The sequence below is a fragment of the Mustela erminea genome, chromosome 6, assembly GCF_009829155.1.
Source record: "Mustela erminea isolate mMusErm1 chromosome 6, mMusErm1.Pri, whole genome shotgun sequence".
Taxonomy (NCBI): Eukaryota; Metazoa; Chordata; class Mammalia; order Carnivora; family Mustelidae; genus Mustela; species Mustela erminea.
In genome coordinates, this window is record NC_045619.1 from 93,529,374 (window position 1) to 93,546,514 (window position 17,141).

Here is a 17,141-nt window from a genome sequence, read left to right on the forward strand (position 1 = left end):
TCCCGCCCTCCCTCTCTCGGGCCCTTTGCTTAATTTCCTATTAACTGCTGATAAATCCAATTAAACCGCCGCTCTAATTAGGGACAGCTGCCGGCTCCGCGAGGCAGGGGAGGGGGGTGCCCCCCGAGTGTAGAGCGGGGAGAACAGCAGCTCTCTCTGCTTCTCGGCACCCCCACACCAGCATCACCGCCCAATGAGCCAGTAAATTGGTTTTGCTTCTGCATTGTGGGGGGGCCCTCTCGAGGATCTCAGTTTTGAGTCCCTCGGATCTCTCGGATCTCTTGATGAAGAGATGCGACCGAGTCCCCGCACTGGGCCTCCGACCCCCCCATCCCCACCACGCCTTTCTTGGTAGGCGGATCCCGAGGAGGGATGGGGGCAAAAGGCTGTATTTGTGTGTGGTGGTGGAGGGGGGCTGCTTGTGATCTGCTCCTATTCCAGCCCAAGCGTGATTACAGGGGGGCTGCCTGAGTTTTCCTCTATGACCCTGCCGCCGGCCCCCTGGCAAGACAGTCAAGGGCAAAGGGAACAGGAAACCGAACCCGGTTCCGCATAGAGTTTTCCTGTGTGCTTCCCTACCCCCTCCACACCTCAGCCTTCTGGAAGGAAGGGGGGCGCATCCGTCCCGGGCCCTTCTCTTCTCCAGCCCAGCTGAGCCTCTGCCCTCCCCCCGCCAGCAGCAGATGGTGCCCGGGCTCCCGCTGCCAACCTTGCTAGGCGGTGCCAACCTCAGGCCTGGCAGACAACGGGCAGAAGAGGATCTCCTGACTGCCGGGGCTGACCCTCCCCCATCCGCCATCAAGCTCCAGACCCTCGGCCTGCCCTACTCCAGGGACCACCCCAGGCTGCCTCTCACTGGTCCGCTCCCAGGTCCCCAAACTCCTCGTATCCTTCAGCTCCCTTCCCCACACCTTCCCGCTCCCCGCCACCTGCCACCCTGACCGGGGCCGGCACATTTGCATATTTGCATATGCAAACAATAACATTTGCATACGGCGCGCCGCAGGGGGGTCTCCGCGTGAGCCGGTTTGCTGTCTGCCCGCCGCCCTCTCACTCGGTACCTGTCGCAAAGGGCTGGGGCGGGGGCCGCGCGGGAGGGGTTAGGCCCCCCGGCCTCGCTCTCTTGGTTCCCAGAGGACTTGAGGAAGTGTTGCCATGGAGACGGCACGCACCCCACCCCCTCCCAGGCCCAGGGTCTCCGGCACGGTGTCTCAGGTTCTCTCCTTCCGTACCCCCCCACCCCGCCTTCTCCCACCCCGTCCCTCGCTCTCCAACGGAGATCTTGCATCGCCCCCTGGCGGCCTAGCTCGGCACTGAGCCAGGTTCTGAAACGCAAGGGGGCTGCCCGCGGCTAAATCGCCGAGAGCTAGGGGAACTACCCTGGTGCCAGGTCCTTCTAGCCGCCGTGGCGGGGGGTGGGGGGGGCAGTGACTCCAGTCAGGCTCCCCTTTCTTCACTGACAACAGAGACCTCGCCTGGCGGACGCACCTGTCTCCCCATCTCCCACCGGCCTCGACCCAGGTGGATGTCCGGTTACCCGATGGTAGTGAGCTGACACAGCTGGGGAGGATTCTCCACGGCCTCCTATGCCCTCGACTCGGCCCCCAGTTAAAGAACAAACTTTTCAAACTTTTTTCAAAACTTTAATACAGTCGCAGCGTTCGACAGTTCTCCTCCCACACCCCCGGGGCGCCTCCTGTTGGAGACGCGTTCTTCTTCTTCCAGCTCTCAAGGGCTGGGCCTGAGGAGTTGCCGGTGAGGCGGCTCTGCCCGCCAGGTATCCAAAGCCCGAGGCCGGGGAGGGGGTGGGTGGGCAGGAACCAGTCCCTAACCCGAAGCCCCGTCTAGCTCCGGCGGGCTTTCCCTCCCCTCCCCCATCCAGCATAGTTGCTTTCGCCCCTTTCCTCCCCAACCTCCACTGGGCCTGCCCAGAATGGGGCCTGGGTATATCCCGTCCGCAGGCGCCGGCACGCCTAAATCTCCTCCAGGAAGTCGGTGGGAAACAGCCCCACCTTGCGGCCGGTGTAGACCTTGACGTAGCCGCCGGCTTCATCTCCTTTCTGGACCACGATCTGAAGGAAGGATTAAAGGTTTAGGGAGGAGAGTGATCCAGGGAAAAGGTGGAAGAGGAGAGTAGGGGAGCCTGGATATATGCAGGCCTATCCTAGCCCCATTAATGGCTTAAGATCTGCAAGGAGTATGGTTTGCCGAGGAACCTTGGGGCCTGGGGTTGGATTGGGGCACCAGAGCTACCTGGTCAGTTCTACCTACCTACCTACCTATCATCTATCTATATTTATTTTCTATTTTTAAAAGATTTTATTTATTTATTTTAGAGAAAGAGCACAAGCAGGAGGGGCAGAGGGAGAGAGAGAAAGAATCTCAGGTGACTCCACCCTAAGCAGAGTCCACACAGGGTTCAATCTTCCCACCCTGAGATCACGACCTGAGCAGAAAGCTAGAGGTGGTTGCTGAACCCACTGTGCCACCCAGGAGCCCCTACCTGGTCCTTCTTGAGAGTGATCTGCCCAATTTCCCGGTTTCCCACGAAGGATCTGGTCACGCGGTGCACACGCTCTCCAGACCGGACCCGAATGATGAAGTTTGGAGGGAAGAATCCAACCTTCTCCCCTATTTTCCCCTAGAGGAGATGGTAGGGCGAGTCAGTCGTTCAGTCTCAGATTCTAAAGTCAAGTGATGTCCCACCCTAGCCTGAGCCATTTCTCTTACTCGCCACCACTCCTCATTGGAGTCATCAATGACTGTGATCTTCTCTCCAGGCCTGCGAGAGGAAGGGAGAGGCCTCTGAGATGTAGGGGGCTTACTTACCTATCTGGCCCAGGTCCAGCCCCAACAGGCTCCAAGCCCTGAGTGCCCCCGCTTTCCTTTCCCATTGGGAGCTAGGCTCTCCCCTCTCCACTCCCGGTGCACGCCCATCCCAGTCCTACGGCCTCTCACGGGAAATCCAGATCGTCCTTCTCCAGGGCTTTGAACCGATAAAGAGCCACAAAGTAATGAGACTGCTGGAAGCCAGGCTGCTTGTGCTGGGGGTGAAAGAAGGTGATGAGTCTCTGGGCTCCTCTGTCCCACACTGAGGGGCAGGAGTCCAGGGCAGGGGAATTCTCCAGACACATTACATTACAACTCTCTTCCAGGTCCCTGAACTATGAGGATTCTGTTGCGTGCATGCATGTGTGTGAAGTGGTGGAGAAGGCAGGTTAAGGGTGATGGGAACCCATGCAGTAAGTGTGAGCTTCTGCTGAGGCCATGAGTGGTGTCAGACCTGGGTTGGGGAGAGGACTGGGGTCCCTGCAGGGAAAAGGAATCTCACTTTGTCATCAGGTGTCTTCTTTTCAGCCTTCTTATTCCCTTCAGGGTTTCCTGGGATGGGAAACACCAACAAGTTGTCTCTAGCTACTGGAGGGTAGCCCCTCATTCTTTTACTCTTCTGTTGCAGAGCCTCTTTGATCTCCAAACCCGGCATGCCTTTTGGCCCTCCATCCTATATCACAACCAAGCCCCTGACCCTACTCCATCTCTAGGGATGGAGGTAGGTAACACTCACCATCCTGGGTTTTGCCTTCCTCTGGTCTGGCAGACTCTGGCTCTTCTTCCATCATGGCTGCTAGAGGCTGGAGGGGGTACCAGAGTTAGGAAGATGCTCTCTTGGGAACCCATGATTGCCCTGGCTCTCCAGCCAGGCCAGCCAACTACAGAATGATAGGATCTCAGGGTTGGAAGAACCCTTGGAGGAAACACCTAGTTCAACCACCAGCCTAATGCCTGAGCTTCCTGTAAAACATCTTGGTAGGTGGACCATCCATATTGTGCTTGAATGTAGCTAATGACAAGAGCTCACGACCTTACAAAGTAAGCCCATGCCATCTGAGGGTAATTCCCTAAATTAAACCTATTCGGTCTCCCTGTAACTTTTAGTAATTGGTCCGGATTTGGCCTCTGGAGCAACATAGAACAAACATAGTCCCCTTGAAGATCTGAGGATAGCTGATCAGTCCCTTCTGTCTCTTCTTCCCTAATTAGTCCCTTCAAATCACCCCCTCCCTCATGATGCTGTTTCCAGAATTTTCACTATGTCCATTCTTAAAAATACTCTAGTGTATAAGAAAAAAAAAAAAATGGGCAGCACAGTTTTTATAATTCCCTTAAGAGAATAGAACCTTAGTGTGCTTGCCTTTCTGGAAGCAGTCAAGTCACACTGCCAGGGCCTTGTAAATCATAGTTCATTCTACAGAAATCTCTAATTTGCACCCAACCTCCATATCAATGACTCTGAGGCCAATCCCTAGTTCTGTTTTTGTGCAGTTGATTTTTTTTGATCCAAGAACAGGCATATACATTTTTCCTTACAAAATTTCAAATGACTGATTTTGGGCTTTTCTTCTAGTCTGTAAGATATTTAAATATACTTTTTTTTTTTTTTTTTTTTGCATATAGGTTTTCCCTCCTAGGTTTCCCACAAACTTCAGGGATAATACCATTTATATTTTCATTTGTATCAGTGAGAAAAATCTCCATAGGTGAGGACCGAGGACCAAATCATGTTATAAGGTATCAGAAATCTCCGTCTAGCTAGACACTCCCTAAAGGACCTGAATCCTTCAGGCACAGTCATTCATCCAATTTTAGGGCTCCATCTAACTGTTATCCACATCAGTCCATCCTGGTTGTCCAGAAAGCTGTAACGATATGCTAAAAAATTCTTTGCCAAACTGAATGCAAGTCTATGGCATTACCAATCTAGTAACCCTAATACAAAAGGAAATGAAGTTACTTTTGGCTGCTAGTCTGGTGCCTCAGTTTCCTTGTCTGTAGGATAAGTGAGTCAGACAAGATGATATTCATGGATCCTTCATGGATCTTCATGGTCCCTTCATGGCTCTAGAATTCTAATTACTTGGCATGATAAATTTGCTTCCCCAAATCCAAAAGTATGGCTCTTGCCTCTTTTCAGCAATGCTGGCAGTCTGGGACCTAGGCTTCAGTGGATTACGGTACTTAATCTGACAATTTCAGAAGGGAGTTTCTGGAGAAAGTACATGCTATGGCAGGAGTTCTCAATCTGAGGCCCTCTGATATTATATGCAAAAATTGTCTGTTGAGTTATGTTTCACTTTAGGGAAAGAGAATCCCTGGCTTCTGTCAGCTTTCCAGAGAGGAGAGAGGACTTGCTGCTCCAGGGAATCTCTCAGAGGGACCTCAGAAGGAAAATATGGTGCTCACATTTTTCTTATCTGCCTGGCCCTTCTTCCGTTCCTTGTTTGCCATGATCACCCCAGTGCGCAGGGTTTCAAACACAGGATCATTGTGATTAGCAGCAGCTAGTGGGAATGGGAAGAAGAAAGAAGCCATTACTGTGGAAGCAGAGAAAGACCTGGAGGAAACAGAGACCTTCTAAATAAGGGAGAGGTGGGATGGAGTAGATGGATACGTGTGTGTGTGTGTGTGTGTGTGTGTAGAATTAGGATAGGGTCAGCTGGGCATATCTAAGTCATCAATCTATAAAGAGCTCTAAAAACATCACTGGAAATGTCATGTGATGGAGAAAAATACTTAACAGCACTCCTTCCAGGCAGAGCACTTGTTGGAAAGACAACTGTGCGACTAAGTTGTCTGGGAGTTGGGGAATGCTCACAATCACTATTCTCCTTCTAAGCAGAGTGGTCCTTCAACTGTTGGCTTTTGTCCCATTGAGTGGCATGTGCAAGCTGGGGGCTGCCACCAGTGGGTTCTTCTTTTTCCCACCCATGCTCCTCATAAAGTTCAGCCTCTCCTCCAAATAAATGTTGAGTAAATTGTCAAAGAATTTGTTTGTAAGGGGCACCAAATTATGAATCTGCCCAGGATGCCCACAGCTCTTGGTCTAGCCCTGAGGCTGGTATTACTCTGTATCAAGGATGAGGACAGTCAAGAATCCTCGTTCTTGCTTAGAAATAGTTTTACATATGAAGAGCCCAGATTTTGAAGCTAGGCAGATGAAAGTTTCAGTCTTGGCTCTCTGCCTCTTGCTAGCTGTGTGGAGCCCTCACTAAATCTTATCTCCCTCAGCTATCAAACAGGAATATTGACTCTGTATTCAAGTTGGCTAAAATATTAGGTTGAGAGAAAACCATGGGAAACAGAATCTTTCTGTTTCAGAATTTGGCTTCCAAATCTAGAAGTGGTGCTGGAGCCATGTCTAGCTTGCCCTTGCCCTCGGGTCCCACATGGAGCACTTACAGAGATCTTTGACACAAGCGTACTGCTGGTTGCTGTAGAGTGGGGAGCTATAGGCCCGATGGAAACCAGGGGGCTGTAGGATGGGATGGAAGAAAGCATTAGAGACAGCAGGGTATGACCCAGAACCCCATCTCTCCCATGAGCGCAATCCCTTCTTAGAGTAAGAAACGGGTTGAGAAGGAAAAAGCAGGGAAATGGATGTGATGACTTGGGAGGGACTGGAAGAGGGGAGCTTGGCTATGCGTTCTCTCCTTTCTACTTCCTCACTTCCCAGAGCCTACTCACGATCTTGCCGAAACATCTCTGCATCTCCACGTAGGACTGACAGTGCTCGTGAATGTTAGTTTTGCAGTTCTTACAGCGGAGCCCAAATTTGTTGTTGACTTGGGAGAGGGAAGAACATTTGGGTGAGGTTCTTGATCTCCCCTTCCCTTTGTAGCAGTGCTGCTGCTCTAGCTCTCAGGTCCCTTTTCTTTCTAGGACCCAACACTATCAGTTTCTAATAGTGTTGTTTTTATTTTTTAAAGATTATTTATTTATTTGAGAGAGAGTGAGTGCCCACAAGTGGGGGAGGAGCAGAGGGAGAAGGACAAGCTGACTCCCTGCTGAGCACGGTGCCCCATTTGGGGCTCGGACTCAAGACCCTGAGATCAAGACCTGAGCTGAAATCAAGAGTTGGATACTAACCAACTGAGCCCCCCAGGTGCCCCTTCAATAGTGTTTTCTTTTTAAGATTTTATATATTTATTTGAGAGCTAGAGATCACAGAGGGAGAGGGAGAGAGAAGCAGACTACCTGCTGAGTAGAAAGCCTGACTCCGGACTTGATTCTCCCGGACCCTGAGACCATGACCTGAGCCGAGGGCAGAACTTTAACCCAGGGAGCCCCCAGGTGCCCCACTGATAGTGTTTTCTTAAAGCCACCTCTTGCCACAGCCTGTCTGCCATACAAATGCTCCTCTCCTGTGCCTGTTCCCCCACCTCCTGTCTTCAACATCACGCTCTCTCCACTTCCCTTCGTGACTCACGCACAATCATCCGGGCACAGACATCACAGAACTTGGGCTTCTTGAAGAAATGATCTTTGAATTTGTGAGGCTTGTCATTGACAAGTTTAGGAGGTTCTGGGGGGGGCTCCTCCTCCTCCTCTTCTTCTTCCTCTTCTTCCTCATAGATGTAGTAGATGGGCCCCCCACCAGCTCCCACTGCCTCCCCATTGGCCTGGGGCTCTGGGGGAAGCTCCATTTCCTTTGTTCCCCGAGACTCCTTCCTGAATAACTGCTTCAGCCGCTGTAGCTGAGGGAGGAAGAGGATGGGGGAGGGGAGGAAACCCAAAATTAAAAGAACTGTCATGCTCTCTAGAGCAGGTAAGGCTGAAGCTAACTAAACATTTTTCTAGTGTGGGCAAGGGGCACCCCCCAGGATTAGGAGTATTGGGGGCTGCAGGTGCTGGCTGATGACGGAGGAGTCACATTCAAGTGAGATCAATTCAAGCATTCTTCAAGGGCTGTGGTGGCTTCCCAGCTCCCCACACCCGGGGGTCCCAGGCCCAGACTCACCCCACTTTGCCGAGTCTCTCCTGGCAGGGAGGGCTTAGGGGACTCCAGCACCTCCTTTTCTGTCATCCTGCAAGAGGTTGGACCCCACTATTAAATCTAATCCCTGTCACTCTTCCTGTCCTAATTCCTGTCCCTCATTGCAGGGTGGTCCTTGAGTGGCCTTTGGGAGAAATTTGGTTAAACAGAAATCCTTTCACAGGCTTATGGACAGAAAGATTCCATGGAGGTCCAGAGAAAAGCGCAACAGACTAAAGAACTTCCCAACTGGTTCCTCAAACTGATACCAAACCTTCCCCACCCTGAGGGGTAACCTGAGTTTCCAGCCCCAATATAGTGCTCAAAGCTACATGGTTTAGAGATTTGCCTAGTTTGTTTCTCCTGGGAATCAGTGGGCAAGGGAGAGGTGACATACACCCTTCCAGATTCCCTTTCTTGAAGAGGTTCAATGTGTGTGTCCAGAAGCATGCTTGGAGGGATGGGCTGGGGACATTTGTTCACCCCTACCCCTTTCTTGAGTCCCAGGGGCCCAGGGCCTAGTTCCCAGCCTGCTTCAGTCCTTGGCTATTTTAAGTTTTCAGAGTAATATGAGCCTTTCCTTCCCTTACTACTCCATTCCCTTGACCCCACCCCCACCCCACCCTCCAATCCTCGCGCTCGTCCTGGAGTCATACTTTCACTCCTAAAACCCTAACTACTCACAGGCCAAACTGAAGACACTGAAGGCTACAGATTGGGGAAGTTGCGGGGAGCAGTTCTGGCAATGGACAGAGGATGAAGAGGCAACTTACGTTTGGGATTCCCTAAGTCAGTCCACAGTCTGTGGAGGGAAGAGGGAGCCCCTGGGGTCTTGATGGTGGTGCTGGGGGAGGACTGGTCCTCTTCCTTGGGGGCTAAGCCCCCCCAATACCCTCTGTACTCACACCGGCTACCCAGACGTTATTTGTAGACCTCCCAGTCTCTCGCCTTGGTGTCAGAGCTGAAATGACAGGGCTGGAGGAAAGTGGACAGCTGAGTGACACAGCTGACACAGAGAAATTGGACACGGGGAGGTCTGGGCTGGGCTGGACCCTAACTCCTCCCATCCCCCAGAGCTGCTACGCCCTGGTTTTTTATCTATGGTATACAGGTCAGTCCTGGCTGAATTCAAGAAGGGACAGTGTTTATGCCGCATACTCATTCAGGTGATTGTGGATGACGGAAGGTATGGATCAAATTGTACAGTTTTCCCCAAGGTCCAAACACCTCTCCAATTCTACCTTCCCTGGACCTACTTTAGGAGCTAGCTTTTGATTTTTTCAGCCGCTGTCTTCCCGTGGCCCTGTGTTTTCATACCCACAAACACTGATCTACCTCTACTTCAAACCTTTAGGAAGCCAAGGGCCAGGAACTGGTGAAGAAAGGAAAATTTCAATTCTCCGAGGTTTCCTATCAGCCAGACTAGATTGCATCCTTATCCACGGGTAGCTGAAAGGGTACCTCGCTGCCATCCTGAAAGGGAGTGAAGAACATGCATAGCACTGCTTTATTCCCTCCAGTGTGCCCAGGAACATCCTCCCATCCCCCATTCTAAAATCTTGTCCTCAGGGTAAAGAGAAATCTAAGAGCTAGTGAAAAAAATCCAGCCTGGGATTTCTGAGAGGCTCTGGGGGAGTGCAATGATGGTCAGGTAGAGATGGTATCATTCCCACTGGACAGAAGGCAGTTACCACACAGAGGGGTTTTATCTTCTCTAAGTAATGTCTGCCCCCCCGCGAGGACTGAAAACTTTTGAGGTAAGACAGCTATGCCCCACACTTCTGAAATCATTCTGATTCCCTGATTCCGTCTCCCTCATCTGATGCCCCGGTATATGAACTTATGGGTCAGTGAGGTATCTAGCATTCTTATCTCACAGGGATGCAGCCTTCTACTCTGGGCTGTGACATGGCTGAAAGAGAAGATACTCCCATCTCAGAGGACAGCCATTTGGATGTAGTCATGTAGTGCTGCTTTATCCCTTGTATCTGTAAGAAGTAAAGGATTACGTTGGAGGTTGGGTCAGACAAGCCTCAGAGGAGCCTGGCTAGAGATACTGCTACCCAGACCCAAGAGATTTCCAGGGTAATGTGCTTTGTCATTTCTGTCACTGCTCTTTTTTTCCTTAAGGGGTGGGTGAGATTGAATAGGGGTTGCTGGATGGCTCCTAATGGCTCCGGTCTGACAGGCTGTGCAACAAGAGGGCAGAGAGAGGAAAAGCTCCATCCATGCAGAGTGGGGGAATGTCTGCTTTTCACCTTTCTTCAGTTGTACAGGACAGGGACTGCTGAGCGTGCCTGGATAATATGGCATCTTGGCACTGCAAGTTCAATTGATGGACCTTTTACCCTAAAAAACACCCACTTCTGTCCTGCCATGCAGAACACAATGGCTTTCGTTTTAAAGAAAGGCCCAACTCCTCCAGCCCTGAAGAGTTTCCAAAAGATCAGATTCTGGACATGTATGAAGCCACCATCTCAACCCAGTTTTGGACCTCACTCACCCCTCTCCAGACAGGAGGACCCTACATGAGTATCACAGAATTAACACAGTGAAGGAACCTCAGAGGTAAGCTAGTTAGTCCAAGTCTCTTATTTTACTAATAAGGACTCAGAGGTCTGGAGTTGAGAACTGATGTGCTTGATGAAACCACACTTATTGAAAGAGTCGGGGGGAGCCCAGAACAAAGGTCCCACTGGTGACCCAGCCATCTCTCCAAATATTATGGGCAAGGAGGAGAATGGGATGAGGGAATACTGTTAGCAAGGTCCGTGTACATATGCCAGCTAGGGAAAGCCATCCCAACCTATATGCGATCCCTCTAATAGCTGTGGAACTGTACATACCCAGGACCTCCAACCCCTACCCACACCAGGGCAGCAACAGAGAAACAGGGACTGACGTCCAGTGACAGATTTTTTTTTTTTTATATTTAAAAACAAAATCAACCTCCCCCCCAAGTAACCCCCCAAACAAACAAAAAATCAGATTAAATAAAATTTACAGTGAATATACCCAGCAAACATCTGTATGTGCAATTAAATACTGTCTGTTACTGTGGCACAAACCTCAAACAAACAATATACAAGTGTTCTGGGAGGTGGGGGGAGGCCTAAGTTTTAACTCTTTGGGGTTTGGGGAGACAAGATGGGGGAAGTGAGAGAAAGGGGAAATCAATTTTGCTTTTCTTAATTCTGTCCATATAAATATATTCATAAAGACCAGAAATGAAAAGGGAGCTTGGGATGGTAAGGAGATCGAATAGGGGAGTGTGGGACCCTCCCAAATCTACCTGACCAAAAAAATATGAAAAAAATTAATTTCATGGTGGGAGAAGAGATAAAAAATGGCAGAAGAGGACGGGAAGGAGAGGGAAGCAAGGAGGGGCCAACCGGGGAAAAAGAGGGGACCCATGGCAGGGGAGCGAGAAGGAGTCCAGTGCCAGTGTGTCTGTTCCATCTTCATCCCCACTGTCTTAGGCTCCAGTTCAGTGTCTGTCACCTTCCTTTCTGCCTCTGTCCGTGGTCTGTCAGGATCCCTCGGCCCCCTCCCCCATGCCCCCACTGCGCTGGTGCCTTCCCCTCCTCTGTTTATTGGGAGCTGGCTCGCTCCAGGATCCTCAGGTCATAGTTCTTTTTGGCCACTCGAAGTTTGAAGCGACTCACAGAGTTGTTGAGGCGAAGGGAGGCATTCTGGGCAGCCAGGGGGCTGGGAAACACAGCCACGATGGTGTACAAGGCAGCGAGGTCTGCATGGCGGCCGTTCTCAGCAGTCCCACCGTTGTCCCCCCCACCCCCGCCAGGCAGCCCCTGAGCATCCTTGAGCCACTGGATCTTGGCGCCAGACATGGCAAGCTGAGTGAAGAGTTTGTCCGCTTCGGTCCGAGTGATACCCTCAGGGAGATCTGTCACCTCCAGCACCCGGCCCAAGACTAAAAGGGGAGGAGAAATGACATGGTTATGAGAGGACTAGTGAGCTCCCTGCAGAGAATTCTGCAGCCGAATCAAGTCTATTGACAGTGTCCTCAAGAGCCTGGCCTCACCCACCTTCCCCAAACCAGTGTAACACCCCACCATCTAGGCATCTAGGAGAAACAAAGAAAACTTTTCTTCTCTTAGACCAAGAAGAAACTGGGGGTCAGAATCCCAGATTTCTTCAGATCTGGAGACCTACATCTCATTTCTTGTGCCAAGTCAGTAGCCCAATCTGAAATATATCCCAGACATCCCCTTCCCAGAGATCCCTCTTCCTTATCATCTAGGGAAGTCCATTTCCCTGCCTTTCCTTGTTTAGCAAACCCCTCCAAATAGGGGTAACCTGAGAGATCTTGTATGCCTAGTGGGGAAGGCCTGCAGGGGGTTGGTTACTCTCCCACATTCTCTTGTCGAGCTTCTGCTGAAGGACTAGGAGAACTACCAAGGCAGACATCCTAGATTGGGGTCAGGACCACTCCCACAAGACTCTCCTGTTAATAGGCTCAGCACCCCCAGCCATTGTATTATACTCAGTTTTTACCATCACCTTTTCCAAGACCTGAAATGGCCTGATAAGTACTGAGACACTTTAGTTCTCCAGTTTCTCCTTGCTCTTGAGTACAAAAGGGTCCTATTTCTACTCCACATCCTAAACTGGCTTTTCTCACTCATCCTAGGCTAGTAATGCAGGCTGGAGGGATGAGCACCTTCACTTGGGGATTCAGCATTTTGTCACTCACCGACATCTGTTGTCCCCAGGTCAGTGGAGGCAGATTTGAGTGCTTGTCTTTTGCTCCGGTTTCCATGCTTCAATCCGCTCTGTCCCTTCAACATTTCAAAGATAACTCTTACCCCAGGTATACAACACTGACTGCCTTGCATCCTAATGTCTGTCTGAAAGATTAAGGAGCAGCACCTGACCCTGAGGATCTTGCCCAACCAGGCAGGCAGACTGGCCAGAGTGGCCACTGAGAAACAGAGTCCTTCCCCCTTGGCACTGGGGTCAGGTGGGAAGAATGAGTATGGGAGAGGGGTAAGTTCCCTCCCACTTTATTCATTCTCAATGTGCTATCTATCGCCTGGGTCCATGCCACTGGTTGAGGTGGACGGCTCAGAGATAGGGGCCTGGATGAGAAGAGGGATTTGATGGTGGACACCCTTACCTGGTGTACCGTGTAAGTTGACTGGCCATGGAGCAAGGGAGGGCAGATAGACAGATTGTACTGCAATGGCTGGCCCAAGAGGGAGTAGCGCCCATCACCTAGGGAGAAAGGACAGATGGTTTTCTGGGAGTTAGAACTTCATGATATAACTTTCATGAGACTTCAGGGGGTTTTGGAGATAGATGACAACAATGCATACTTTTCCTACTTTTTCTGTGATAGGAGTGCCCAGGTGACTGACTAAAGAGTTGTCTCTCTTCCTAAACCCCACAGCTGTCAGCTGTATCGCAGGCAAAGGAGGCTTTTAAGTTCCCTCACCCTTGAAGAAGGGCTCTGTCCACTGCAGACAAAAGACCCTGGGGGAAACCTACAGACCCTTATGAATGTCTTTCCTTCTTTCCTTCCTTTCTTCCTCCCTCCTCCCTCCCCCTTTTTTAAAAAAGTAATCTCTATGTCCAACGTGGAGCTTGAGCTCACAACCCTGAGATCAAGAGTCATATGCACTACCGCCTGAGCCAGCCCAGTGCCCCGAATTTCTTATATAGATCCTCCAACCCCAAATCCAGGGCTCAAGTGTCTGACTTCTGTTGAGTGGCAATACAGTGAGTGGATAAGAACACAGGCTTGGAGCCAAACCGCCTAGGTTCAAATCCTGGCTCTGTGACTGGAAATGAGAGCTTGGGTACCTTTTCTATTCATCAGTGTTCAAGGGTGAGTGAATACAAGACACGCAAAGCACTTACAGTCATGCTTTGTACACAGTAAGCACCATAAGTGTTACTTTATTGTTGATAAATGCTAGATTTCAGAGCACTCTGAAGTTTTTAAACCATATTCTCATCTGGTTTTCACTACTGCTGCAACAGCCAAGACAGAAACAGATAAAATTATTTCCATCTTATTTGGATCAATCCCATTTTATAGATTAGGAAACTGAGGTCTGCTTCCAAGCTTAAGTACCACACTATCACCTGGGTCTTCCCACTTGGGAATGGGCTGTGAAGGGCAGCAGCCAGCCCTATTCTAACCCCTTACCCTGTGCTGGACCCCCAGGCCGGGGGAACTGTGTGAGGACAGGAAGGGGACTGAGTCCTGTGCAGACATTGCTGAGACTGGTGACAGGAGAGGGTGCTGGAGACTGGGTAGGAGATGTGACAGGGCTGCTGCTCATTTGAGTGCTGGCCTGTGGAAGAGAGAGGCACACATATCATACATACAGCAAATATGACCCTCTGGATATTCCTATGGCTTGGCTTAAAATTCATCTCACTCAGAAAACTTCTCTTGCAGAGCTTTGTCAAAGTCAGATTGCTCCTTCCAACAGCCCCCATAGTCCCTAATTAATGTGTATTAATAATTAATGTATTTTGTTAAATTTTTTTTTATTTATTTGTGAGAGAGAGGGGCAGTGAGTGTGGAGTAGGGAGGAGCAGAGGGAGGAGGAGAGGGAGAGAAGTACAGAATCTCAAGTAGACTCTGCTGAACTCAGAGCCCCACGGTCCTGAGATCATGACCTCAGCCAAAATCAAGAGTCGGATACTTAATGGACTGAGTCATGCCGGTGCCCCGATCTGTATTATTTTAATATCCATTTTTTGACAGTGTTTTAAGTATGTGTCCCTTAGAGCTTAGGTTCCTTGCAAGCAGATGCTCTCCTCTATTTCTAATGATTCCCCCCGAAGAGTACCCAGGGAAACGCAAGTAGAAGAGGCTGCTCACTCAATGGCAAAGATTATTCTCCGAGAAGAATCTGGTCTTCTCCTTGCCAAGACAATGCTGGGCTGCAGGACTCACCTGGGGGTTACTCTCAGGATTGTATAGGTCTGCAGGTTTCTGCCCACGCTGGTCCATGCTGTAATATTTACAGTGACTCCACTGGACCATGGATGGGTTCTGGGGAGGCTGGGGTCCATTAGGGACATTCAGCTGCATGACCACCACGCCTGGTCCAGAAGGTGACACTCCTGAGTCGCAGGAAGAAAGGAATTAGTTGTCAATTCAAACTGTATTTTGACCTTCCGACTAACCCTGAGTGTGAAAGCCAGTAAGCAATCTACCCAATCGCCTCAGGATCACTTAAACTGTGTCTTGTCAGGAATCTGAGATAGTTGCTGATTTAGTGTCTGACTCCCCTCTCCCCAAACCAGTGAAAAGTGTAAGTGGAAGAGACATGTGTCCCATGGCCTTCACCTGGTGAGGGGCACTTTGGTATGCTTGGCAGAAAACTACTTCATTCTGTCAAAGTTGGGTATTACCAAATGCCCAGGTCAGATTGCTTAAATGTCTGGGCAAGGTATAGGTCCCAGCCTGGGGCTTGGGCCAGGGCTGCAGGCATGTGTAGGCTTTTCTGGTAATGGCTGCAGATAGGTCAGTGATCTCTGGTTGCTCTGGAGAAGATGAGTGCACACCGCTACCCTAAGCCAGGCCAATAACTGCTTGAAGTGGGAATGGCTGTATGTCATATTTGGGAAAGGACAAAATAATTCAAGGTGCTGAGGCATAGGGATTGTGTAGGGGAAGTAGGAGATGAGATATGTTCATTCATTTACTCAGCATTTACTGAACATTTATTATGTGCCAGTTCCTACGCTGGGTACTCGGAGTACAACAAACAAAAGTGCCCTTGCCCTTACAGGGCAGTCTATCAGGGAGTCACACGTTAAGCCAACAGCTAGTGTCAGAGTTTGAAGCACTTTCTAGTAAGGATCTTTATCCTGTAGGTGTTGGAAACAGAACTCCATAAAGCTAACTCAAGTGGCTGGATGGAAAACGGCTGAAGGGTGGAGGGACCAGAGGCAGGAAGACGGATTAGAAAGCCACAGAAAAAAGAAAGATGATGTTCTGAATTAGAGCTGTGATGGCGGCAACTGAGTGGGAGGGTCAGACTCTCTGAAGGTTTCGCTGGCAGGCTCAGACGACTGGATGTGATCCTGAGGTTTTAGCACAGACAACCATGGATAGCCTTACCCTGTCACAAGCTGGGGGAAGCAAAGAGCTCAGTGTAAAAGAACATTAAGTCCTGAATCATCTTCACGGTGAAAAGCAAGGTATGGGACCAGGGAGAAGCAGTCTGAATGACAGTCCCTGCTGGAAGGGACGGACAGGAGCTCTGCTTCCCCACAGGGGACTGTCCAGCCAGAGCATCTGCTCTTGACCTCTGAGGTGAGATCTCTGATGGGGGACAGGATAAGTCCATGTGTGTGTGGCAGAAGAGAAATGGGACTGGGTGGCTAGCCTGAAAACCTGCCGCAGTGCTGCCACTGTCATGGCTCAGTGCTCTGAGGTTGCCACTGCTGCCGTTGTCACACTGCTTCCTGGGACGGAAAATGCTGCAGCCTCTGCCCTGGGCACCAGTCATGCTGAGAAGTGAGCATGATTGCTTTTCTCAGGTAGCATTGGTCAAAGGGAAGGAAAAGAAGCAGCGGGAGGCCTGAGAGAGCAGCTCTGGAGACACAGCATCTGTCGTGCCCTATTCTCTAGTCAATTTGTGGCCCCCACCCTCTGGGTTCATCTAATCAGAGAGCACAAATACTCAGAGCGACAGGCTCGCCTCTCCCCATCCTCTGCCACAGGGGACAGGGTATTCATCAGCATGGCTTGTAGAAGGGCCACCAGAAAATCGAATAGTTGTGGAGTGTCATACATTTAACAACTCCCCCCTTACTATAGTTGCTCTGGGCATTTTCTTTCCCCATCCAAAGAGCCCCACCTGCTCCAACATCCTCTACCAACAAAATTGCAATTGACCTTATTCAAACACCTCATTGCTACTTGAGGGGGCCAACGCAAAAATAATCAAATCTACAGCTTTCTAGAAGGCAGCTCATAATCTGAGCCTAGTGCCTCAGGCCAAGAAAGGGTGGGGGGGAACATGTGAGTGTGTAGGGTATGGGCATAAGCAAGGCAGTGGAAGCTCTTTCTAATACCAACATGTAGCCATAAGGAGCTATTAGAGGGCTCAAGGGGAGGGGGAAAGAGAACAAAGTCTTCATATTATTTTCTCTGATCCCGACAAAACCAAAGCTAGGGTTTCAGTCCCAGCCTTGGTCCTCCTCACACTAAGCCCTCCCCCGCTGGCCTGGAGCATTGTTCTTTCACTGAGCCGGGACACATAGCATTACACCGCCCATGAGCTGATTTTTATGCTTCTCTTCCTCAAGCCAAAAGCAGGTGGCATCCGTTAACAGATGAACT

The 17,141-nt window shown here is 50.3% G+C and overlaps 2 protein-coding genes across 32 annotated transcripts in view; both read right to left on the reverse strand.

Moving 5' to 3' along the window:
- Positions 1-1,627: 1,627 nt before the first annotated feature.
- Positions 1,628-8,672, reverse strand: STAC3 (SH3 and cysteine rich domain 3). The gene is made up of 12 exons (XM_032348741.1): positions 8,584-8,672; positions 7,796-7,862; positions 7,265-7,532; positions 6,523-6,620; positions 6,238-6,310; positions 5,242-5,339; positions 3,566-3,632; positions 3,332-3,381; positions 2,959-3,044; positions 2,731-2,782; positions 2,504-2,641; positions 1,628-2,072 (listed from the first exon to the last, which is right to left on the reverse strand). Exons 2-12 carry the CDS (start codon positions 7,859-7,861, stop codon positions 1,974-1,976), a joined length of 1,095 nt encoding a protein of 364 aa, XP_032204632.1. The 5' UTR covers position 7,862; positions 8,584-8,672; the 3' UTR covers positions 1,628-1,973.
- Positions 8,607-17,141, reverse strand: part of R3HDM2 (R3H domain containing 2) — a 163,185-nt gene continuing 154,650 nt past the window's right edge. For 13 of the 31 annotated variants that reach the window (XR_004287003.1, XR_004287000.1, XR_004287010.1 and 10 more), the window contains 8 exons: positions 14,742-14,911; positions 13,983-14,130; positions 12,948-13,045; positions 12,525-12,609; positions 11,476-11,741; positions 9,688-9,798; positions 9,159-9,283; positions 8,607-8,785 (listed from right to left, as the gene is read on the reverse strand). Coding sequence is in view for 15 of the 31 variants with exons in the window: in XM_032348724.1 (XP_032204615.1) it covers positions 9,233-9,283; positions 9,688-9,798; positions 11,476-11,741; positions 12,525-12,609; positions 12,948-13,045; positions 13,983-14,130; positions 14,742-14,911 (929 nt within the window). In the remaining 16 variants the exon portion in view is untranslated. Of the gene's footprint in view, positions 8,786-8,810; positions 9,284-9,687; positions 9,799-11,268; positions 11,742-12,524; positions 12,610-12,947; positions 13,046-13,982; positions 14,131-14,741; positions 14,912-17,141 lie in introns of those variants that run through there. The other 18 variants (XM_032348725.1, XM_032348731.1, XM_032348727.1 and 15 more) reach the window with 6 other exon arrangements.